At 53.3% G+C, this 22525-nt stretch overlaps 9 protein-coding genes across 9 annotated transcripts; 3 read left to right on the top strand and 6 right to left on the bottom strand.

Annotated features, from left to right (window-relative positions):
- Positions 1–1012: 1012 nt before the first annotated feature.
- N7482_007743 (putative signal transducer) lies at positions 1013–3416 on the bottom strand (the record flags this gene model as incomplete). The annotated part of the gene is made up of 2 exons (XM_056689867.1): positions 1013–1407; positions 1463–3416. The coding sequence occupies 2 exons, from the start codon at positions 3414–3416 to the stop codon at positions 1013–1015; spliced, it is 2349 nt and encodes a 782-aa protein (XP_056542296.1).
- Positions 3417–5745: 2329 nt separating this feature from the next.
- N7482_007742 (putative RNA binding protein Jsn1) lies at positions 5746–9439 on the top strand (the record flags this gene model as incomplete). Its single annotated transcript, XM_056689866.1, has 3 exons — positions 5746–5963; positions 6049–9364; positions 9434–9439. 3 exons carry the CDS (start codon positions 5746–5748, stop codon positions 9437–9439), a joined length of 3540 nt encoding a protein of 1179 aa, XP_056542295.1.
- Positions 9440–10192: 753 nt separating this feature from the next.
- N7482_007741 (MT-A70 family) lies at positions 10193–11725 on the top strand (the record flags this gene model as incomplete). The annotated part of the gene is made up of 1 exon (XM_056689865.1): positions 10193–11725. The coding sequence occupies one exon, from the start codon at positions 10193–10195 to the stop codon at positions 11723–11725; it is 1533 nt and encodes a 510-aa protein (XP_056542294.1).
- Positions 11726–12470: 745 nt separating this feature from the next.
- Positions 12471–14361, top strand: N7482_007740 (uncharacterized protein; the record flags this gene model as incomplete). Its single annotated transcript, XM_056689864.1, has 5 exons — positions 12471–12721; positions 12812–13321; positions 13380–13536; positions 13588–13920; positions 13975–14361. The coding sequence occupies 5 exons, from the start codon at positions 12471–12473 to the stop codon at positions 14359–14361; spliced, it is 1638 nt and encodes a 545-aa protein (XP_056542293.1).
- An 835-nt stretch (positions 14362–15196) lies between these two features.
- On the bottom strand, positions 15197–16020 carry N7482_007739 (ubiquitin carboxyl-terminal hydrolase; the record flags this gene model as incomplete). The annotated part of the gene is made up of 2 exons (XM_056689863.1): positions 15197–15897; positions 15969–16020. The coding sequence occupies 2 exons, from the start codon at positions 16018–16020 to the stop codon at positions 15197–15199; spliced, it is 753 nt and encodes a 250-aa protein (XP_056542292.1).
- A 519-nt stretch (positions 16021–16539) lies between these two features.
- N7482_007738 (putative mRNA decapping hydrolase) lies at positions 16540–17644 on the bottom strand (the record flags this gene model as incomplete). The annotated part of the gene is made up of 3 exons (XM_056689862.1): positions 16540–16784; positions 16850–17509; positions 17563–17644. The coding sequence occupies 3 exons, from the start codon at positions 17642–17644 to the stop codon at positions 16540–16542; spliced, it is 987 nt and encodes a 328-aa protein (XP_056542291.1).
- Positions 17645–18382: 738 nt separating this feature from the next.
- N7482_007737 (ribonuclease H2 subunit C) lies at positions 18383–19085 on the bottom strand (the record flags this gene model as incomplete). Its single annotated transcript, XM_056689861.1, has 4 exons — positions 18383–18421; positions 18474–18691; positions 18769–18843; positions 18920–19085. 4 exons carry the CDS (start codon positions 19083–19085, stop codon positions 18383–18385), a joined length of 498 nt encoding a protein of 165 aa, XP_056542290.1.
- Positions 19086–19602: 517 nt separating this feature from the next.
- rex4 (putative 3'-5' exonuclease) lies at positions 19603–20598 on the bottom strand (the record flags this gene model as incomplete). The annotated part of the gene is made up of 3 exons (XM_056689860.1): positions 19603–19758; positions 19818–20205; positions 20261–20598. The coding sequence occupies 3 exons, from the start codon at positions 20596–20598 to the stop codon at positions 19603–19605; spliced, it is 882 nt and encodes a 293-aa protein (XP_056542289.1).
- A 403-nt stretch (positions 20599–21001) lies between these two features.
- Positions 21002–22412, bottom strand: N7482_007735 (ribosome biogenesis protein NOP53; the record flags this gene model as incomplete). The annotated part of the gene is made up of 3 exons (XM_056689859.1): positions 21002–21221; positions 21275–22216; positions 22279–22412. The coding sequence occupies 3 exons, from the start codon at positions 22410–22412 to the stop codon at positions 21002–21004; spliced, it is 1296 nt and encodes a 431-aa protein (XP_056542288.1).
- Between the last annotated feature and the right edge of the window lie 113 nt (positions 22413–22525).

Here is a 22525-nt window from a genome sequence, read left to right as displayed (position 1 = left end):
GCACACAGGAACCCGACGCAATGTAAACCAAGCCTAGCCGCAAAAGTGTATTGGAAAAAAAAAAAAAAAAAAAAAAAAAAAAAAAAAAGGGAAAAAAAAAGACTTCATTCCAGGTGACGCACGTCAGTAGACAACTTGCTTGATTGCGTAGCATGCTATGATGACCAACCACGAACCCCTACAAACTCTCCTCTTGAAGGTCGACAAATCACGTAATCTCATCAACTATGGAAATGTTTACTCTACGTCTTGAATTGATGTCACCACTCGCACTCTTCAAGGATTTCTAGCCCTAATTGCCAGACCCACTAGACTATAATTAGAATACCACCGGTATATTAATCTTCCCGTATCGTCATATAGACGGTCTCTACTCTAGTGACTGCCTGACAATCCGGTAATTCTCTGTAAACACAATACAAACTTCATCCATAAGAAACAATTCCGGAAATCTCAAATATGTACTAGCGGCGTGACTCGGCAAACAGTGTGCGTAGTGATCGAATAACGATTGCTGACTCCCGTCGCCCTCCGTGCTGTTTCCATGGGTCGGTGGCGGATCCGGCGAGTCTATTCTGAGAGGTACTGCCCGGAAAGAGAAGGACATCATAAGAACTGGAACCGAAAGTCGACGTCAAGGTCAAGATCAACAACGTCAATGTGGAGTGAAAGGTAGAGGGGAAAGTTAGACCAGTCCAGAAAGAATAAAAACTGGTTGTTTGTTCCAGTCCAGGGGTTGCTGCGGTTCAGATTCTCAGGTCTATTGTTGCGGCGTTCAGTCTATGACTACAGGGTGGAGACAGACCGGCAGGCCGAGCGTATCCAGACAGATGAAAGATGAAAGTGGCCCCTCGGGCTGGTGGTGGGTGGTGCTGGTTTCCAATGAGTCGGATGGGTATCTATACAGGAGAGCTAAGGCAGGGCTAGTTATGACAATATCGTACACAGAAAGAAATCTATCTGCATCTCCATGTCCCGTCCACCGTCGTGGTCGAGATCGACTGCAGAAGTTTCATGTCGCATCAACATCCATGGGCTCGGGCGCACTTTTCGCCTCGTCAGTGGCACTCGCGCCGCCGCCTGCAGTCCCAGCCCCAGCCGCTGCCTGCGTCGCCGGGTCCGCCTTTTTCTCAGCATCCTCGGCGCTGGGCTTTGTCTCTTTGCCCAGGAATCGGTCTGGCACGCCGCGTGCCGCGACACCGCCGGGCCCAACAAAGCAGCCTAGCATCGAACTCCAGATGTACCCCTGCGACAGCATCCGGCGGATCTGGCCGTAGGCGTAGGAGTTCGCGTAGGGAAGGGAGGTCTCCGGGTCGCGGTAGCGGGAGGGGAGGGAGGTAATTACGCAGAGGGAGGAGGAGATTTCTGTTTGGTTGGTGGGTTGGTTGGTTAGCTGTTTGTGCTGGCCTTATCTTTGATAGATACATGGGTAGGGAATGGGTGTGGTGGGCTGGGCACGTACTGGTCAACCGTGGCGGCTTCTTTGCGTTGAAGTACATGCTGAACTTCTTGCTATGCGCGGTCCGGTCGTCGAAGTTCTCGAGGATCGTCAGGTTGCGGCCCGTCTGCTCGATGACCGGCGGGGGCGGCGGGATCTCCGGCTGTGTAGATGCTGGCGCTGGTATCGCATCTTGTGATTGGGTGGATTGCTGAAGAAGGGGACCGCCCCCTAGTTGTTCGGATAGGTAGACGCCGTGGTTTGGGACCCCGGTTATATTGGGTGGCGTGGCGTGCAGGGGAGCAGCATCGGCGGGAGGGGCTTGAGCTTGAGGGGCGTGAGGGGACTTTGGGTCTGTGGGTGCCACGTGCTCTGTCACGGACGCTGCTGTGCTTGATGCCAAGCTGGTCTGAGAGTTCTCTCCTGCAGCTGCGTGAATACCCGTGCTGGTGGTGGTGCCAGCTTGTGGAGATGTTTGCTTGATTGGGGGCTGTGGTCCGTCGTCCTTGGTGGCATCGGCCGCCGTTTTGGAATCGAGGTCGGGATCAAGGTCCATAGTATCTGGCTTCTCTTCACGCTTGTCTGTCGAGGGTACCTCTGCAGGCTTGTCTTCTGAGGCTTCCTTGGCAGACGAATCAGATGGGCGACGAGGACCGATTATCTCCACGACTGGTATTGGGTGATTTTTAGAGGGCTTGGATGTAGGCGCCGGGGCTTCTGGCTCAGCAGCCTTGACCTCCTCCTTCTCTGTAAAGTCTGAGGCGGGCTGCTGTTCAGCATCCCCGGGTACCATTTTGTTGACGGGTGATTCATCAACGGCCTTTTGCTCGGAAGGGTTCTCAACTGGCTTGCTAGGTTGTTCTGGTGTAGGCGTTGAGGCTGCTTGGAGTGTAGTATTTTCGGATGGCCTTTGGTCAGATGGCGGAATAGGACCAAGATAACCAGACACTGAAGCTGGTGCTAGAGCTGGAGCCAGAGCAGAAGCATCCCCGGGAGGAGCTGCGTTGTTCAATGGCGGCACAGGAGCGGGCGTGGCACTTTGTCCGCCCTGTGATTCCGTAGCAGTCATCTCATCCTTGTCCTTCTTCTTCTTGCGGGTTTCCTCCTTCTCCGGCTTCGCCTTGATATCGATCTTGCCGACCCGTGTGAGCCGTCCATTTACCCATGTAGCCACCCCACTCCAGTAAGAAAGGACAGGGCCCTCGAGTCGGCGATTCTGGAGCGCCTCGATCTTGGCTTTGCGTTCCTCTGCCTTCCGCTTCTCCGATAGCTCCCAGCGATTCAGACTTTTGCTGTTCAGTCGCTCTACCCTGGCGGCTTCCGCGAGATGATCCTCTTGAGTCATCTCCTTGGGCTTCAGATGTGCCTTCCGCTTTTCGGCCTCCTTCATCGTCGCAATAATCCGAATACGCTTCTCCTGGCTATCCTTGAGACGCGCATGCGTCAGTTCCTTATTGACCATCGTTTGCCGGCGTGAGGACGATCGTGTCGGTCCGTCTTCCACTGTAGGGAGCCATGAGATGCGCTCAGACTTCTTCTTCGGGCGGACGGGAGGAGCAGGCACAGAGGATAGGGCGGTTGGATCGATCTTGACTCGTTTGCGTAGCGTCTGGAAGCGAAGGTCGTTCTGTGCTCGACGTTTTTTGCGTTCTTCTTTCTGCAGTTCCTTCTCCCCCTCGTAGTCGTTCTGTGCGTTCGGACCATGGTCGTCATCGTCGTCATCTGAGGACGAATCGAGCGCCATTTCATCCTCTTCGGCAGCCTCTGCATCCATCGCAAACTCATTATCATCTTCCACCTCCTCAAACAATAGCGTGAGATCGTCGTCTGCGGCCGCGTCGATAAGGGCGGACATGTGTCGTCCCGCCGTGCTGCGCTTCGCGCGCCCTTGGACCAGAGACTCCACGGGCATCTTGCCCCCTTCATCTTCCGAGGACTGGAGACCCGAGGAGGGTTGGTCGTCCATGATGTCCGCCATATCGCACGGCTGAGTTATTGCGGGAGCTTGTCGAGCGATCGCGTTGCGGGTAATCGGCCAGACATCAGACGCGAGCCGGACTCACACAAGGCAAATCACGGCTAAGGAAAGTGTCGAATCGAAGATGAGTAGGTTGTCGCAAGATTACTGAGTGAAAAGCACGCGACATCAACTGCAGGAGCTTTTGAAGTTGGGTGTCAAATTATTCGAACGGAGGGAAGCGCGCTAGCTGGAGATCGCAGTGTGGCTTTACTTCTGCGTGGCGTTAATATTGATGCCTCAGGCTTGAACAAGTGACTGTTCAATCAACCTAACACGACGGCGTATGTTAACTATACCAAGCCGAGTGGACTACCTCACCTTTCCCTTTTTCGCTACTATTACGACACCCATTACCGTTAGCCTCTGCTTGGTTGGCTACTGAACGTCACTGGCTCCATCACACTATGATAGCATGCAGCCTACACAACCTGACCCGGCCGCAGACCCTCTCCGGGTGTTCCGTACCCGCAAAGCCGACGAAGCGGCAGGCTGCTTCAGGTCCACGAGGCCATGCCGATAGTACTGATTCAGTCATTTTATACCTCATGAGCAGAGCAGAATAATGGCCAGCATATATCACAGACCAGACCAGCCGACGCTCCACACGCGGTCGCTGACCTTATGATCCAGTCCCAAGATCAAGGACACGTACCTGATCCATCCCTTGCTCGCATCCACTCGAAACTGTCTTTGGGCGTATTTTGGAACACCATGACGGGCTCATTCCCCTTGCATGGACAATCGCATCACTCGGCAGGCCAGAGGGGATTTCGCGATCATAAGAGGGGACAGTTGGTTGTCGATGCCCGGCTGCGCGCGATGGGCAAGTCTGCCTGTCACTCGTTCTTTCTCTGGATCATTTGAAGCAGGACGCTCCGAGAATGCGGGGCTTTCTGTCTGTTCCACGCCTGTGCTTTACCGAGCATGCTAACCAAAAGATACGCCTGCTCCATCACAGAGGCTTCCACAGTGTTCCGGCGGGAATGCCGGGGAGGGCAGTTGAGACAAGATGGGACTGTTGGGGCATCATAGGGCAACTCCGGGTGTTTGTCTATTCCAGCGGGCCTGGAGTACCAGGCAGACTCGAATATTGGATCTCCAGAGCAATGACATCGATGGGGCTGTGCCAATCCACCTCGCTCTGCCGACTCCCGGATCGAGCACGGTTGTGGACGCCAAACAAAAGCCGTTAGACGAACCTGTAAACCGATAGAATTAAGTAGCTTAATTGTAGAAACATAACACCACAGTGGAAGGAACCTATAGATTCCGGAAACCGTGGATAATTGCCCTTCTTGCCGGGGCAAACTGGAAACAATTGGATTGTGGGAATTGAAGCTGAAAAGAGCGCCGCCTCCACCAACCACAACGCCCAAACTCCTCGAACATCCGGACTCCCCAACTTCTCCTTCTTTCCCACCCTCACCTCCCCTTGGCTGTCTTCCTCACTTCTCTTTTGCTTCTCTTTCTTTTCCCCTTTCCTGCATTCTCCCTGTGCGATTCTCTTCGGTCAGTTTGATCTCTCTTCCACGAGCCGCGTTGTTTGGTTGTTGGGCCCCTTCGCCTTTGTGCCGGAGCCGCGCAAACTAACTCGCCCTCCAGCCACCTCGATCCCTTCGGAACCCCGTTCATCATCCTGTCCATCGCTGTGCTTCCAGTCCTCACTCGGCGCTCATTTGTGTGGACTCTTTTTCCATTCTTCCATGCATCGCTTTTAGCCGCGCCCTCCTCTTGACGACAGCAGCGAAAATAAGACGACCTGGTGACTCCATCCGGGTTGATTCGATCGTTTTAAGGAATACGGACCGGAGATCGCCAAACATCCAGGACGTGAAGCCGGGAGAGTCGCTCGCATACCTTTTTTCTTCTCTTCGGTCAGTTTTGAGACAAAATACTCCGCTCAATCCTTCTTTCCCCCCACCTCGTTCTGGTGGAAGCCGAAGCGCTTTTGTCAACCCCTCCTGGGCAGCCACTCGCCGGACAACCACCGAGCTTTCTCTTGATCAACTCCCCCTGACCTCGAATCGTTTCTTTTGATAGAGTACATCTGGTCTTCTCTCTTCGCCGGTCCTCGATCCCCCGAGAAACGATACGGTCACGATCGATTCGAATTCACCCCATGGTGCTTGCGCCACACTACCGCTTTTGAGTAGTAGACCCAATCAACCCGTTTCTTTTTTCTCGATTCGATCGACGCTGTCAGTCCCTTCCGGTATCTGTGCTGGGGCTAAAGAGTGAAAGGGAAAATAGACTGCCTTCCGCTGAAGGTAGAAGGAGATAATCCATAATGTTACCAGTCTCACGACCCGACGGTCAGATGAGTTTCAACTACATCCCCACCACGCAGCCCATGTCGGGAACCTCAACAGGACGGAGCTCCCCCAGTGACCTGGCTGGCTCGGGAACCACGAAGGCACCTTTCGGTCCGTCGGGATCGATTAGCGCTTCGCGACTGGGGGCTGGTTCCCCTTCTCATGAGTTGGGGACACGCCTATACCCGAAACGGTAAGTAGCTCCCATCATGCGATGGAAGTCGCACGAATTCCATCTCAACCTTTTGCTGACGGACTCTGCCTTACTTATATAACAGAGCTCGCGAGATTCAGGCTCAGGAAGGTCTCCCCACCAGCATCTGGGGTCCCCCGACCAGTGGTCATTCGACCCCGCTTCGCGAGAACATTCCCGAGTCGCCAAGCCAGGACAGTTTTCCCGACCTCATTCCCACCACCAATGGCTCAATGACTGGCTCTGGCCGCCGGGCTCGAGCGGGCACGGTGCCCTCTCGATTCCCTCCGATGGGCACCCTTAACGAGATAGACATCCAACAGCCATTCATGTCACAGACCTCCCGCCCGACTCCCTCCACAAGCCCTTTTCGACCTCCTGGCGTATCTGGTATTGATACGAGTGCCAAAGTTGCGAGCTCGGCTGCGATGTCCAACCCGACTATGCTCTCCCGTCTTCGAGCTGGCTCGATGCCACAGCGGAACAGCCTTCTCGGGACAGGGGGCCCCTTCGGCTCTTCAGTGTTCTCTGGTGGTTGGTCCACTGGTCGCGAAAGAGCTACCACGTTGACGAGCATCCGGTCGTCAGAAGGCCCGACCTCGCCAAGCCAATCATCCTTTTCGCAAGATACCGCTGATGTGCGAACACTGGACTATCTTGGCCTTGCGGAGACTCCGCAGCAAGCGAGAGCTGTTCTTTCACGACCTTCTATGGAGCAGCTGATTCACCACCAGCAGCAGCAGCAGCAAGCGCAAGCCTCTGCGTTGCCGCCACTCCTGGCTGAGCTGGCGATGATGAAAAACAATAATCGATTCCGGTCTTACTCGGTTAATGCGAAGGAGAAGTATGCTGATGATGAAGATATGGAGTACGAGAGCCGATACTCGGGAGTCCCCTCGGGCACGCTTACCCCTTCGGCTGCCGCGACAGCTGCTCAACTCGCTGCCACGCAGGCCCAGATCCATCAGCATAACCTGGCTGTTCAGGCGTTCGCCAGCCATGCTTCTGTCAGCCGTCCCCGAGCAAGGACTGCTGGTATTCTGGAAGCCCCCTCCCAACGCTCATCTATCCGTAACTACCTCGCCACGCCCTCCCGCCTCGACAACAGCTTCAGTGCCTCTGATCTCCATATTTCAGAGAACGGCGAATATGATGAACTGTCTGAGGCGGTTCAAATGATGCACCTGGGAGGAGCCGGTGGCCCGGCAATTGGTATTCGATCAACAGGGGAGATGGCGGACGAGAACAGCCAGGATGGACCGACCCGGGCTCTGTGGATTGGCAGCATCCCCGTCTCCACAACCGTGACTTCCCTTGAGGCGATCTTCGGCATGTACGGCAAGATCGAGTCTACTCGTGTGCTGACGCACAAGAACTGCGGTTTCGTCAATTTTGAGCGCATTGAGAGTGCGGTGCAAGCCAAGTCGCTGTTGAACGGCAAGGAGATCTTCCCGGGTGCAGGACCTGTTCGAATTGGCTACGCGAAGGTTCCCGGTACCTCTGCAGCCGGTACCCCTGGTACCAATGGCATCCAGTCATCCCCTACTCCTGATCCCAACTTTAAATCCAACATTGCTTCTGAGGGTTTTGACCGGGCGGATAACCTCGGCGCCATCCCTCAGATCCCCGCTTTGATCGATGTGTTACCCGAGATGGTGGATATCGTGCAGGAGTTCGAAGCCAGTGAAGATGATTCGCGCAACATCACCGCTAGTATCCGGAGTGCCATTGCCTTCCAGGCCTTTGAGGACGAAATTCCTTCGGTCCCGGAGCCTAGCCAGGCCCGCATGTTTGATGCCCCTCGTCTGCGTGATATTCGCAAACGTATTGACAATGGCGCTTGTTCAATCCAGGAGATCGAGGAGACTGCTAGCGCCATGCTCCCTGAGATTGCGGAGCTGTCATCTGATTATCTGGGCAATACTGTCGTCCAGAAGCTGTTCGAGTTCTGCTCTGAGTCTACTAAAGAACAGATGCTCTCGCACATTTCACCTCATTTGGCTGAGATCGGCGTGCACAAGAACGGAACCTGGGCTGCACAGAAGATCATCGACGTTGCCAAGACACCCGCTCAGATGAACTTGATTGTCGAAGCACTCCGCCCCTACACCGTGCCGCTCTTCCTCGACCAGTACGGAAACTATGTGTTGCAGTGCTGCCTGCGGTTTGGCACTCCCTTCAACGACTTCATTTTTGAAACCATGCTGAGCCGGATGTGGGAAGTCGCTCAGGGCCGATTTGGTGCCCGGGCTATGCGGGCTTGTTTGGAGAGCCACCATGCCTCAAAGGACCAGCAGCGAGCGCTTGCGGCTGCTATTGCCCTTCACAGTGTGCAGCTGGCCACCAATGCCAATGGGGCCTTGCTGCTCACCTGGTTCCTCGACACTTGTACATTCCCCCATCGCCGAACTGTCCTTGCTCCCAGACTTGTGCCGCATTTGGTACAGCTCTGCACCCACAAGGTCGCCTACCTTACTGTTCTCAAGGTTATTAACCAGCGCAATGAGGCCGAGGCTCGGGACATCGTTCTTAAGGCGCTCTTCTTCAGCCCTGGTGATGAAGTGCTGGAAAAGATTCTGAGTGACCAAACCTCGGGAGCCACTTTGATCTTCAAAGTTCTTACTACTCCGTTCTTTGACGAGTCCATGCGGTCGGAGGTGGTGAAGAACGTCTCCAAGGTTCTCACCAAGCTGAAGGCCTCCCCGAGCCAGGGATATAAGCGCCTGATGGATGAGGTTGGCTTGTCTTCTCGTGGCAATGGTCGGGAGCACCATCATGGACGTGAGCACGGCGCCAGTCACTCCTCCACACCCGAGAAGGCGCAGCACCGCCAATCCTCCCGTCACGGAAGTACCAACTTCCCCTCGCAGCCGCCTCTGGAGCGACAGTACAGCGGCCAGTTTGGCTCCAATATGCTTGGCCAGGCCCCTGACTCGCGGCCAATCTCCGCCGACCAGAACAATGCTCCTCTCGATGCCTACGGGACCAATGGCATCAACAGCTTTGGCAATCCTCTGAACGGACTTGGCGGAGTCAACGGGTTCCAGGACCCCAATGTCCCTCTGAGTGCGCAACAGCTCCATTACCAGACCTACCTTGCTGCCCAGGCCCGAGGTGTATCTCCGGGCGGTATGTACCAGGGCATGCCGGGCGCCAACTTTGGCTACCCAGCCGCGTCGCCATCCGTTGAGAACCTGCGCTCTTTGCAGACCCAGCAGCCGTCCCCGCTGTCCGCTGCACCAGGCCCCATGAGCCCCAACCACATGCTGGCTCAGTCCAGCTACCCCCTGCAGCAATTCAGCCCGGTGGTCAACCCGGCCCAGATGTACCAATACCCTCCGCAGTTCTACGCCCAGGCACAGCCGGTGCAGGGCCAGTCTAGCGGGGGCCGACGTGGGCGGGTGAGTTCTCTCCCCCTCTCCTTACCCTTGAAATAATAGCCAGCATCTGCTAACCCCCTCCTTCTGCAGCGCTGATCCTCGGCATATCATTTTAATCGAATCTTTCCTACTTCCATCTACTGTATAAATTCCATTCCTCGTTCAATTTTTTGGTCATTTTATCATGGAGATTCAGCGGGTTATCTAGCTATGTTGTTGCGAATCGAAATTCGACTCAAATCAAATGGCATGTTGCTCCCTCATTCTCCGCGCCTGCCACCGGACGCTGGATCGCCGGTCTGGCGTGGGTCGAATGGGGCGGCGTGCGGTGGAGGACTTGTTTGTTTGGGGGTGGATGGGTGGGATCTTAAAAAAGTCGGGGTGCCTGGCACCGCCGGGTACCGTTCATGTATTCTCATGAAGACAGCGTTTCGAATGGCCATGTATCTTGCGATCTATGATCTCTTTTTTTCCTTTTCTTTCTTTCCTCAGCTTTCCTGGTGCGATGTTTTCTTGACTGAGCTTGATTGACTATAAGGGCTGAGATTGTGCTATCTCGAGTGGCTTTCGCGGTAGGGGTTCTCAATGAACAGATTTTCCAGCTGGTGCAATGCGAATTCCGCGTATTCATGTTTCTGGCAGGGGATTGCAGGTCTGTAATTGTATAACCCGTAGCTAGCTTGGTCAATCAACTAGAAAATAAGTAAACTCGACTTGCGGGTGGTTGTCGGACCCCTTCGCAGTTCGGCCGCCGACCGCCGGGCATATTCCGAAGCTTCAAGTCCGCCGTCCACCTTCCTCACTGCAAACCCACCAAGCTAGAGCAATCATGATCAAATTGCAGCTAGCATGACCAAGTGCCAAAGAGAGGGCTCTGCCATTCTCTTCCACAACCCAGAAAACACAATCTTTCTGATCGACACGCCACATTCAATAGCCCTTGCGCAGAAACTAAGCTGTCCTGCATCAACGCCAGAACGAGACCAAAATCGTTCTCAATCACGGGTTTCTGCCCCAGGTGCCAGAGACCCACATAGCAGCAAAAGAAGATGTCTTCTGTCTGCCCTGCCGCGGGAATCTCCGTTCCCATCCACGGAGCCAAAGACGCAGGTTGCGCGTGCTAAAGTGCTTGAGAGAATTCCACTGAGTGAACAGCGCTTCCATGGGGAATTCGTACGGCCGCTTACGGAAACAGCTTTGCAAGCTATTCGGTCCGCATATGAGCCACGGGGAGCTCGGTGGTGTCTTCCCCGTCATGTGCGCGACGATGAAACCGAGCACAAATTGAAGTCAACACGAATCAGCGCTAGTCACCCTACGTTGAGGAAGCGACGAGCTGAGAACCTCGTCGGGGATGAAAATCTCGCACGGGAGTCCAATAGCAATGCGTCTTCTTCTTTTCCGGAACCAGAACCGCCGGTGATACTATCGTCTACGTCTGCCAATGCATTCGAATCGATGTCAGACCTGAAGGGAATCGTGAAGAACAGCAGTTCAGGGACTGCGACTCTCACTATCCGTTCGTCTCATGATACTGAGATAACTGCCGAGTATACTGTCCCTCCACAAGCGAACTTCATACTCTGCACACTGCCCCTGTCGCAATCAGGGACCAGGCCTTCGTCTGGGATCCATGCGGTTGACCATCCCATCCCGGGCATGCTTCCGAACCAAAAGTTTGATCTAATTGTGTTTGACCCTCCCTGGCCAAACCGGTCTGTCCGGCGGAGCGGTCATTATCAAATCCATCCCTACTTCGAAATGGACACCCTGACCCAGCGGCTACGAGATATCCTTCGAGTGCATACGTCCCATGCCGGGCCTTCGCTTGCAATGAACCCAGCTACGGCCCCAGATCAATATGGTATCCAGACTCAATGCTGCGAGTCGTTGGCTGCTATCTGGATAACCAACTCCGAGAAGGCACGCCGTGCCGCCTACGAAGCTCTCAGCAGTACCGGCTTCCGCATTGCTGAGGAATGGATTTGGGTTAAGATCACTGCTGACGGACGTCCGCTCTGCCCTCTAGATGGGCTCTGGCGGAAACCGTACGAGATTCTGGTCATCGGACGCAGAGCTCAGTCCGCCGAGGACTCAGGGGCAAGGGCCGCGGTTGATGGCAATGGCACCAATTCGCAGGAGACTGATCTGCTGGATATCAGCCCGGCTAGTATCCAAAGACGAGTTATCGCTGCGGTGCCGGATCTTCATTCGCGCAAGCCTAGTCTAAAGGAGCTCTTTGAGCGAGTGTTTTTCACGGGAGGCGAGTACTCGGCGCTGGAGGTGTTTGCGCGAAACTTGACTGCTGGCTGGTGGGCGTGCGGCAATGAAGCTCTCAAGTTCAACGAGCGCGAGTGCTGGGTCGACGACTCCACTAGCTAGTTCCTGCCTTCGTGCGCGGCAACCCAGCAGACATGACCACCACGGAACATGTTTCTTTCGTCATCCTCATACGGCCCAGCATGGACCGACTGAGTGGTAGGCCTGCCTTGGACATATCGGTCACTCAATAGCAACCTAAGATCGCCCCAGTCTCGCTGCTGCACTTCACTACGCCTGAGGGCAATCTGACTCGTCATTCCCCACCCGATCCCATGCGGATAATCTCGGCGGCCCCAAACCGCCGCGCAAGCCAATCACCGCCACCTCCGGCGGCTTGAGGGCCTCGCGGAACCGAGCCGCAGCTGACCAAAAGGGATTTTTCAGCACCGAATTTGCAATCCTCGCGACTCGCGGGAGCGTGCACTTAATCGCGGTGGACGCAATGCGCAATGTAACGGGAAACTCGACTGGTCTAGCCGTCGTGCCTTGCATTTGGGCCCGTGGCGCGCGATAGGAGAAAAAAAAAAAAAAAAAAAATCTAACCCCACTTAGTCGTGAGACGAGGAATCGAAGCATGAAGCTATATAATCCAGCGCGTTACCACCCCCTGAAACGCCATTGGAGGCTACTTGTTGTCATTTTTAGTCGCGCTAGCATAATCCGATCTTCAATTGCCGACGGGCATTCTATCTTTTTTCTGGGGGGCTTTTCCGACGTCAATAAAGATCGACCCTTGCCGCTTTTCTCTCGCTGCTTGCTGCTGGTTTGCGACGAGAGCGGCTTGCCGTAAACAACCACCGCAGCCATGGATTCGCAACCACTCGATGAGGAGGAAGGCCTGGCCGTGACCCTCGCGTCCGACGACCAGCCGAGCTATGCGCAGCGGCCGAAATGCTTCAGCTCGACCGTGCAGGAATGCCTGTTCGTTCTGACGGCCACAATGGCCATCGGCCAGCAATCTTTCTTCACAGGCTGTATCGTGGGCGTGACGGCCTCAATTGGAGCAGACCTAAACATGAACTCGGCAGAAATCACCTGGATCAACGCCGGTGCCTCGTACGTGCCTTAATACTATCTTTCTTCTGTCATCATGTCTTCCGATTTGGCGGGGAGAGTAAATCGCTAACCATGCCTTGCTTTCCACAGTCTCAGCAGCGGCGCTTTCCTCCTAACATTCGGCAAAATAGCCGATATGTTCGGCCGCAAGTCTCTCTTCATCATCGGCATGGCGGGCTTCACCCTTACCCTCTTGGTCGCCGGTTTCGCCACTGATGCTATCTACATGGACGTTTTCTCGGGAATCCTGGGTCTCTTCGCCGCCGCAGTCGTACCGCCGGCCGTCGGGGCGCTGGGCGCCGTGTATGAAAAGCCGTCGAAGCGGAAGAACCGCGCATTTGCCTGTTTCAGCGCAGGGAATCCGCTCGGGTTCGTGGGCGGCATGATCATCTCAGGCGTCGCGTCCTACGAATATAGCTGGCGCGCTTCATTCTGGGCGCTGTCGTTGGTGTATGCGGTCTTTACGGCGCTGGCGGTGTGGACTGTGCCCCCGGATGCGTTTGCGCGGACTCCTGTTAGTATGGAGGCGATTCGGCAGTTTGATCTTCTAGGCACAGCGCTAGTTATTGTTGGATTTGCGTTTTTCTCGAGCTCGCTTTCGTAAGTTGCTCTGCCTTTGGGCGTTTGGTTTGTATCTTGGTTTCTGACTGTTGTGTAGATTGGCTGGCGATGCGCCTGACGGCTGGAAAACAGGCTATGTACTCGCTCTCTTCATCGTGGGCTTTTTACTGCTTGCCGGGTTCCTGTATTGGCAATCCGTCGCAGAAAACCCCTTGATGCCTCTGTGGGTCTGGAAAGATCTCAATTTCTCTCTGGTACGTCCACGGTGCCGTTCATATTCTCAGCACATACCTAACAGCCCCTAGCTCATGGCGATCTTCTGTCTCGGCTTTATGGGCTTCTCGGCTGCCACATTCTACCTTTCTCTCTACCTCCAAGAAGTAAAGCACTATACCGCCCTGGACATCACCGTGCGGTTGCTCCCCATGGTCGTTGGCGGCGTGCTGGTCAACGTGATTTGCGGTCTGGTTCTGCACCGCGTCAGCAACAAGCTGTTAACCGGTGTTAGTGCACTAGCATATACCGCATCCTTCCTAATCTTAAGCTTCATGAAGGAAGACGCTACCTACTGGGCTTTCATGTTCCCGGCGTTAGTTCTCGTCGTAGTTGGTGCTGATATCCAGTTTAACGTCACGAATGTAAGTCTATTGCATGACCACATTTGTTTGAGTCGTTTGCTGATGTTTATCTAGATGTACGTGATGTCCTCCCTCCCTCCGAACCAGCAATCTATTGCCGGTGGTATCTTCAACACCGTGACGAAGCTCTGCAGCAATCTTGGTCTTGGCATCGCGACCTTCATCAACACCGCTGTCGCCCACAAGATGACCCCTACCACCCCTGCCATCCGGCCTTACCTTGCAGTCTACTGGTTTGCTGCTGCTGGAGCCGGCCTGTCAGTCCTCATGGTGCCCTTCTTGACGCTGGGTACGCAAGGCAGCGATCCAGGTCCAAAAACTGGACAGACCCCATGCGAGTCTGAGAATGGAGAGGATGACGAGGAAAATGATATGGTTGGTGATTCCACGGGCAGAGAAACGCGCACCGCGACGCTAGTTATAGAGCACAGAAAGCGATAATACCTCTTGTATATGATGGCTACGAATGAAAGAACCAAACGCCTGCATTTTGAGTTCATGGACAAAGCGGCATGTTTCAGTTTTCTAGCTTTGACAGTGAGTTTGGACTATAGATCATAGAAATAAACTACATATTATAGCGGATAATCAATTTACTCTTCTCTGATCTCCACTATACTCGGCATCCATCTAGGACAAACACCACTTGAAAATCCAGGTGTGCTGCACCCATTATGAGAGCGTCATGCTCTAGTTTTCCTCTGAACGATCTTTATAATTCTCACCCGGGCTAGTTTCCCCGCCGGTCATTTCTTCGCTGGTAACCCCCTCCTCTGTCACCTCCACTTTCCCAACGACCTGCGGTCCCCGGATCAATTCCTGGCCACGGGTCCCATAGAGCCATGAAAATCCACAAAAGCAGAGAAGAAGCATTCCCGGGAAAGCGAACCCTGTGGCGGACTTCGAGGGACTCCGCTATATGGCCGGGTCGACTGGGAGCGAATCCTATTTTTGGACTCGATTAAGTTCCATCGTCCACGGCGTCACCAACAACAATCTGAACCTCACGTTATGTATCTCTCATGACATATTGAAAACCTTGATATAATATGAAAGACCACCTCCATGTACTCAGCTGTGCTCCCCGTCCATCTCGCGTCTCTACAAGAATATCCAATATATGGGGCCCATATCTTGAGCTTAATATCTCTTCGTTTGTCAAAACGCATCTCGAAAAAGGAACATACATCATCTATGCCAACCCCCAGCAACGCCATAAGATGAAACTCTTGTACACGCTCGCCTTCGCTCGGCATGATATGTCGGTCTGGTCAACTCAGTCAAACACAGGCCCCAGACTAACAAGACTGAATCGCAAATCAGGATTTCCCCCTTGAGCCTCCATCTTCAAGAATCGTCGTACCCCAAGCTCAAGCGCAGCTTCGCTAAGCGCATCTTCATCATCCCCAAGCTTTCCCCGCGCCAAAGGACCTTTCCGCCGCCCATCCAGCTCCCAAAGCGTCCCATCAACCCCCTTGACAAACGCCACGAAGTGCAGGTCAACACTGTCCTCCGCCGCCGGCGCAGCCGTATCGCCCAGTTTCGCCGCATCCGCGTGCGCGCTCTCAAGTGCCTTGCTCTCGTATAGGACATCTGCCCGCGCAGCCGGAGCAAGGGCCTCTGCTTCGCGGAGAAGGTTGTCCAGGTCCGAGCCTGGGGTGATGTGCTGGCGGGGCTCGCCGTTAGCGACGGCGTGGAGCAGGCCGATGAGGCCGCATGCGTTGCGGATGGTCTGCTTGAACCAGATTACGGGCTCGCTGGGGCCTGATCCGGTGTATTCGGTTAGGGCGCTGTCTTCTGCTGTTCGGGATTGCTCGTATGTTTTGGAGACCGGGAAGACGAGGAGGAGGGCGTGCGACGGGCGCGGGACGAAGGCGAGGAGGTCGGGCTCGTCGATTGAGAAGACATCTGTGAAGCCGAGGCTGGATGGGAGGCCTAATTGGTGGACCAGGTGGGACATAACCTCTGGGTTGTTTTCTGTTGGAGGCTCGTGTTAGTGGCTTGTGTTATATTTTTGCCTTGATTTAGTGGGATGAGGGGGTGCATACCGAGTGGCACGAAGGCCTTCTGAGTGCTGGGGACATCAGCATTGTCGGCCATGGCGGATATGAGGGTTTATGTAGGAATGTGGAGATCCGAAGAGGATTAAGACGGGCGATTGAATTAGCGGTAGAGCTTGGGTGAGGTTGAAGTTAAGGTGACAGAGGTGATGTTGCGGGGTAAGCTTTCATCGGTGCTGCGTTCTCCACACGGGACTTCTAACCACAACAGTCGCGATGGAGTCAACAACTATTTCACGTTTTAAGCTATCAGCCCCCGACTAGTAGAAAATGGCATGATGAACTTTCTTGGCTCAAAGGTATTGTTTACCTGACTATAGCTGGGACAAGGCAGCTTTTGATTAATCCATATTTAAATCAGCTCACCCTTTGAGTGCTTCCCTGCGTAGTAGAACATAACGAGACAGTCAGACTACTCAACCCATTGCAGCCTCGCCTGGCCTACATATAACAATTTTATTGTCAAGGAACGATCTCGAAATTAGTTTCCACGAATCATATCATTCGTTAGGGATGTTCTCTTTTTAAAATCTATCTTTATGGCCGAGGATCTCCGACTTCACTGAGCTTTCGGCCGAAGCCCCTTCTTCAACGGTGCATAGATATCCGCCCATAACTCACTCTCCTCGCCTAGGTAGTAAGTCAAGCTAACGTCTGCAATGCTAGTATCTTCACTGCCAGACATAGTCTCCAATTGAGAGATCAGGTTTTCCAACCCAAATGCCTTGCCGGTGGCCTGCGTAGCACCAGCCTCTAACATGACATTGACAACATGAATGTGAAAATGATAGTAAGTGGGTTGATCTGAAACACAAGATAGTCAGCTTTCCATTCCCAAGATACCAAGGCTAACGTATGGATAGGCTTACAGTGGACGTAGAGCTTGAGTTGATCCTCTTCCAGATCCGGATACATCTTCACCGTAGCCTCCAGCACACGCTGTCGCAGATACTTCAACCAAGGAATGTGCTTCTTCTGAAGATCTCGAAGACTCCAGATATCGCGTCGATGCACCAGCGCCAGTAAGTGCAGCGAGTTCATAGTCTTCCGGTCCCAGTTGAGATCCGGCAGCATCAGGAAGGCATCCTCAGGGCCGTGACCTGCATCCCGCAGAATCACATCTTCCTGCTCAGTACGTCCCTCCAATATATTAAACACCCAATTGAGATGCCCCTCTTCGCGCTTGGCCCGCATGAAAGGACGTACGTGCTGTTGGTAGATCTCGGGTGTCTCCGTGACCATGCGAAGCTGCTGGTCTGAATACTTCTTAATGTGCTTTGTTGTACACGGCCAGATAAGGTTCAGCTTGAGGTCTTGCTGGCTGGCCGTCGCTTGTGTGCTGCCGCTGGACGACGCGAGGTACCACCGGTAGATATCGTTGTCACCTAGGTTCTTGACGCGGGTGATGGCGGCGTGGAATGCTTGGATAACCTCGAGAGACTCGGTGGCGAAGGCAGCGCGTTCAGCGGTCAAGATGCCCTGCTGATCGTCAATGGTTCCAAGCAGAGCAATGCGCCGGCCATTTTGATCTAGCATCTGTTATTTTCCGTTTCTTGACCGAGGGGTTGTTTCACAGCTGTACCTTGCTTCAGCAATTTGCAGATTTGGAATTTGGCAACCAACGCCTCTGGAGCTGCCTTGGCGGCACTTGGTTCTCCACTCATTTTGAGCAGCTATCAAGGCAGCTAGCAGTCTTGCAAATCTTGCGTGGAAAAGAAGTTGCGTGGGGAACTACTTGTTATCAGCTGCGGAATCAGTGGGCGGTCAGGCTTATCGCAGGGTACTACGGGGTACAATCACGGCCGTAGAACATGTGGACCAGCTTTTATTATTTCCGTGAACTTCAAGATCATACACTAGATCCGGTAGAGGAGTGGATATAGCCTACCCAATTTAATAGAGACCTTCTACAGCAGAGATTTGAGATATTGGAACATAACGGTTCATGATTCGCTTATGCACTTGACGAACACAAAGCAGAGGCCATGCAGAGCGTCTGAGGCAGCAATTGCAGCATCCGGTTTACTGGAACGAGGCTATCAATGGAGTGAGTATATAGGCTTGTGAAGCAAGCCATTCATGGTATTCTTGGTTATCCGGATACCAGGGCATCAAGGTAGGTATATATAAGTACCTACTTTGCCTACACTAGCGCCATTGGTTTTAAGAACTACCTTCCACGCCCCAAAATATACCTCCATTCAGACTATCTCGATCTTTAGGCCTAATGTTGTAAAGTTAAAGGATCAACGTGATTGGGCTTTCTATCTAACTCCGAGCCAGACATTATGTATTCGTCCAGTTGTATTCTTGTATCAAAAACTCATCATAACCTAAACAAGCCTCCGTGGGTATCTCTTCACTTAGTATTGAGCATACATCAGACTAGGCATTGCCTACTCTCAATTACCATTCACAGCTGGCGCAGCCGTCATGTGCATCTACACGCCTAGTCAGTTCAGTTCCATAAAGACACTTAGAGACTGTACCCACCGTCTCAGCAAACCGCACCCATTCCTCCACTCCTTTGACGAAGGTATCATCTGCCGCAGGAAGAATCTCGTGCCCCCAGACCATAATATCATCAAATGTGCCTTGCACTTCGAGAACCTTGACCGGGTCCTCAGACTCAGTCTCGCCGTCCTCGGTTGTACCGTTGTCTGGTCTTTGGGATGCCGGCAGTACACGGTCTGTTGGCGTCGCGACTATACCTGAAAACAGTGAGTGATGACATTAGTAAATTGCACTTGGTGTATGCCTAAGCCCTTGTGAACTAGTGTTCCCATACCTTGATAGCCCTCCGGGATCGCGACGCGCTGGCCCCGCAGTCTGCGCCCACGGAAGTGCGCGGTTTGCTTGTTGTCTAAGAGACACTGCGTTAGAAAGGTGTGTCCAAACAGACCATGGTATATTGTCCTAAGTAGCGCTGCGATCCGTACCCTTCTCGTCTGTCTTTGGGATCCAGAATCGCTCGGTAGACACGATCGGGCCGTCATGGTGAATCCGGCACGGAAGGATATTTGGTGTGAATTTCGGTGTCGATTCAGTGCTCTCCAATTGTGAAATTGGCTTTGAGCCTGCTTGAAACGTGTACATATCGGGCATTGTGCCTCGACGTCGTAGGGTGGAATAATACTTTGCGTGGGTAGCGCGAACCCGCGGGTAGGTAAGGAGTCAGGTAATGTCGTGCAAGAGCGGATTTCTAGGTAGATTGAAGGACTCTTGTGCAAGATTATGAGGCACTGGGCAGAAGTATGTTGGTTGGGTCAAGCTCGCGGTGCAGATGTCAGTGGTGGATTCGTGCAGGGTTGAGGTGGCCGAGGCGCGTCGCGTTTCCGTGTTAAGTGGAAGTGGGCGGCCGCAGAAATGTACCTCACGGCACACCCTCCCAAAAGATCCATTGACATGTACAGATTTGCCGACCGGCGTGGATTTTAAAGTAGACGCCATTGATGTACCTGTCAGTACAACGACAGACTTATTTCGCTAAATTAGGCAATTTTAGGTGAGATGGACAAAGGCAATATGAATTTCGACTCTTGAAATGAATGCAAATTGGGGTATACAAAGTATGTCTACAAAATGTCCAGTCGTTTTATCTCAAAGCAAGCCTTCAATAGGATCACCGCTTGCGAGTCGTCTTCTTCTTCTTCTTCTTTTTCTTCTGATCCCCATTCTCCTGGCTCACTGGGGCAACGCGCACCGGCCACTTCTTCAGATGCTCTCGCTCGAATGAATCCTTCTCACGTCGATAGAGGGCCATTGTCGCTCGAGCATCCTCCACAGATGAATGAGCTCCTTCTTGGATTTTTAGCCCTAAAAGTGCTCAGCAAGCACCTTGAGTCGCGGTGACCCGCCGCCGGCGATCTTGCGATATTCGGGGTGCTTGCTTGTGTCGCGAATGTCGCGTTTAGGATGACCGAGGAGCAATGCGTCGAGATCATTGCTTACAGCGTGACCGACGAGAACGCGGCCATCCATAATCTCTCCAACCTCTTTCTGAACCAGTTCGAGAGTTCGTGCTTCGACCATGTGCCTGGGAGCAATGCCACTGACATGGGTCCGCCAATCCGTCACCATCTCCTTCGGTCGCACATATGAATCATAAACCTGGTCACCATTGAAGTTGACGATACTGACGCGGGCGAGAACAGAGTCGTTGTCGGGGTTCGGACCAACGCCAACCATTTCGCAATCCATGGCGATATATTTCCCGATCTCAGCACTGGAACAAATAGTGTCAGTATGTCCCATTTATGAGTGGAGTATATGATACTCACGTTGGAGAACGGCCCTCATTGACCCTTGCATTCCGTGATTCCGTTTTTGTCTGCACAGATGCTACCGTGCTAGACCTTCTCCGAGAGATTGTCGAAACCGAGTCTGCGCCAGCCGCGTCTGTGGTCCCGTCTGACATCTTCTTTCGCTTGAAGGGTGTTTTTGATTCCCGGGTCTTGGAGTGATCTTTCTCTGTAAACTTGCGCTTTCTCACAGTATCATTCCCAGAGTCGCAGTCTGCGGCCTTGCGTTTGACCGTCGAGGCGCCTGTAGAAGCGCTTCCTTTCTTGAGAGTGGCCTGTAACTTCTTCCAGTTGCTGGAAAGGCTCGTTGAATCCATTTCCAGGCTTGTCAAAGTCTGCAACAGTTATTGCATGCTGGGGAAATGGTGTATTGAGGAGAGGTTTACCCGCGGACTTTTTTTCTGACGGCACAAAAGACAACCACGGCAGGACAGAGGGCAAAACCGCTTTCCTAAAGCGTAATACGCTAAACCACAAATGGCAATTTTGTTATCTCAGCCTAGACTCGCGTTGTGGATGGGGTGTTTTTTCTTTTTTAAAAAGCATGACAACTTCAACTAGTGGAAAACATGATATTTAGCTTGAATTGAATAAGTTATATTGCCGCTATTTCAGAGCCCAGAAGATATAACTAAGTGAAAAGCCTCGATGTATTGACCACAATGTATGTTCATCCAATCGCCAATGCACGCCGTTTTTAGTGAAACAAAGATAAAACAATTACTCGAACCCAGGAACCTTGAAGTCCTTAGACATCCACTTCTCTGTAATCTTTCTCTTCGCCTTGCGAGCCTGTGTCACCGGCTTTCGGGACTCGAGCTTACCTTGGACGATGAGCGTGCGGAAGCGATCGTCCAACAGGTTGCCCTCGGGCTTCAGCAGACGCAGAGACTCCTGCAGCTCGTCGGGGAGAACCAGCTCCAATGGCTGCTCTGGGGCTCTATGAGGTGGTTTAGCAGTGGTAAATATAAATTGAACGGGCTGAAGACATACGCAAGCTTGCCGCCGAAAGGCTTCCGTCGCAGGACGGTCTCATCTCCCTCCTCCGAGTCATCAGCATCAGACTGGTTTTCACGCTCTAGTTCCTTCAGCTTGGCGAGCTCAGCGAGCTCCACAATACGCTCAGCTTGTGCGTCTTTCTTGGCCTTCTGCTCATCCCATTTCGCCTGCCTCTCAGCCTCCTTGCGGCGCTTGATCTTGTTGCGCTGGGTTTTGCTCTTTCTCTCGGGCCGCTTCTTGTTAAGCCACTCTGGCTTCTCGTATTCGCTCTCAAAGCCCTCCCACGCGCTCTCATCGTCGGACTTCACTTCACCGTCGTCATCCCCGGCTTCGGCAATTAACCGTTGCTTTTCCTTTTCCTTCAATTCCTCTTCGAGGCGCTTCTTCTCGACCTCGACTGCTTTCTCACCATGCTCCTGCAGGAGATTGTCCCAGTCTTCAAATACGGGGTTGTAGCTGGTTCCTGCATGAGGCATGCGCACTGAGGGGATGGCCTTTCCGTTGGCGGCGAGTGATATGGGTGCGTGCTTCAAAGTCTCTGGGGCGACCTTCGTCTTAGGCTTCACCAAGAAATCAAATCGAGGGTCCTCATAGACAGGAGACTCATCGACATCCTCCGCCCAGGGATCATAAATCTCGTTGTTACCCTTCTCGTTGATCGGGTTCGCATCCTGCGCCACCTTCCTCAAGCGCATGTAGTCCTTGCGGCTGACCCAGTCATTCTTGTACTTCTTCGTCTTTGGCTCGATAACTCCATCGGTGACATTTGAATTCCCACGCTTGCGTCCATCCAATGCGGGGATGGCAGACCGCTGTGCGATGATCTCGTCGGCCTTGAGCGGCTTGTGCTTCTTTGCGATCGATTGCCGCAGATCTTGAGCTCCGGTAGTATCGAGAGTGAACAGCTCTTCAGAAGGCTTCTCTGAGACTAGACCACTGTTAAGAAGTTAGCAAGAGTCCTGTTGACCATTGTCGATCGTAGGAAGCAAAGGACAGACCCTTTGATTTCAGCATCTTTCAGCTGACGCAGACCCTCCTGCACTTCAGTGACGTCGACATTTTTGCGCCAGGCCTTCTTGCCCTTGCGGGAAGGCTGCTTGTATTGCTGAGGGGCATCCACCGAGGTCGACATGGTTGATGCTCTTATCACTTTTTTTTTCGCGAAGGCCCAGAAACCAAACTAAAAAAACCAAAAATTCTGGATCCGCTTACCTAACGCGGGGGCGGCCAAGCGGGCGGTCAAGG

Source organism: Penicillium canariense (assembly GCF_028826845.1).
Source record: "Penicillium canariense strain IBT 26290 chromosome Unknown utg000004l_segment0_segment0, whole genome shotgun sequence".
Classification (NCBI taxonomy): Eukaryota; Fungi; Ascomycota; class Eurotiomycetes; order Eurotiales; family Aspergillaceae; genus Penicillium; species Penicillium canariense.
The sequence above is the reverse complement of the archived record's forward strand: the minus strand, read 5'-3'. Positions and strand labels throughout refer to the sequence as shown.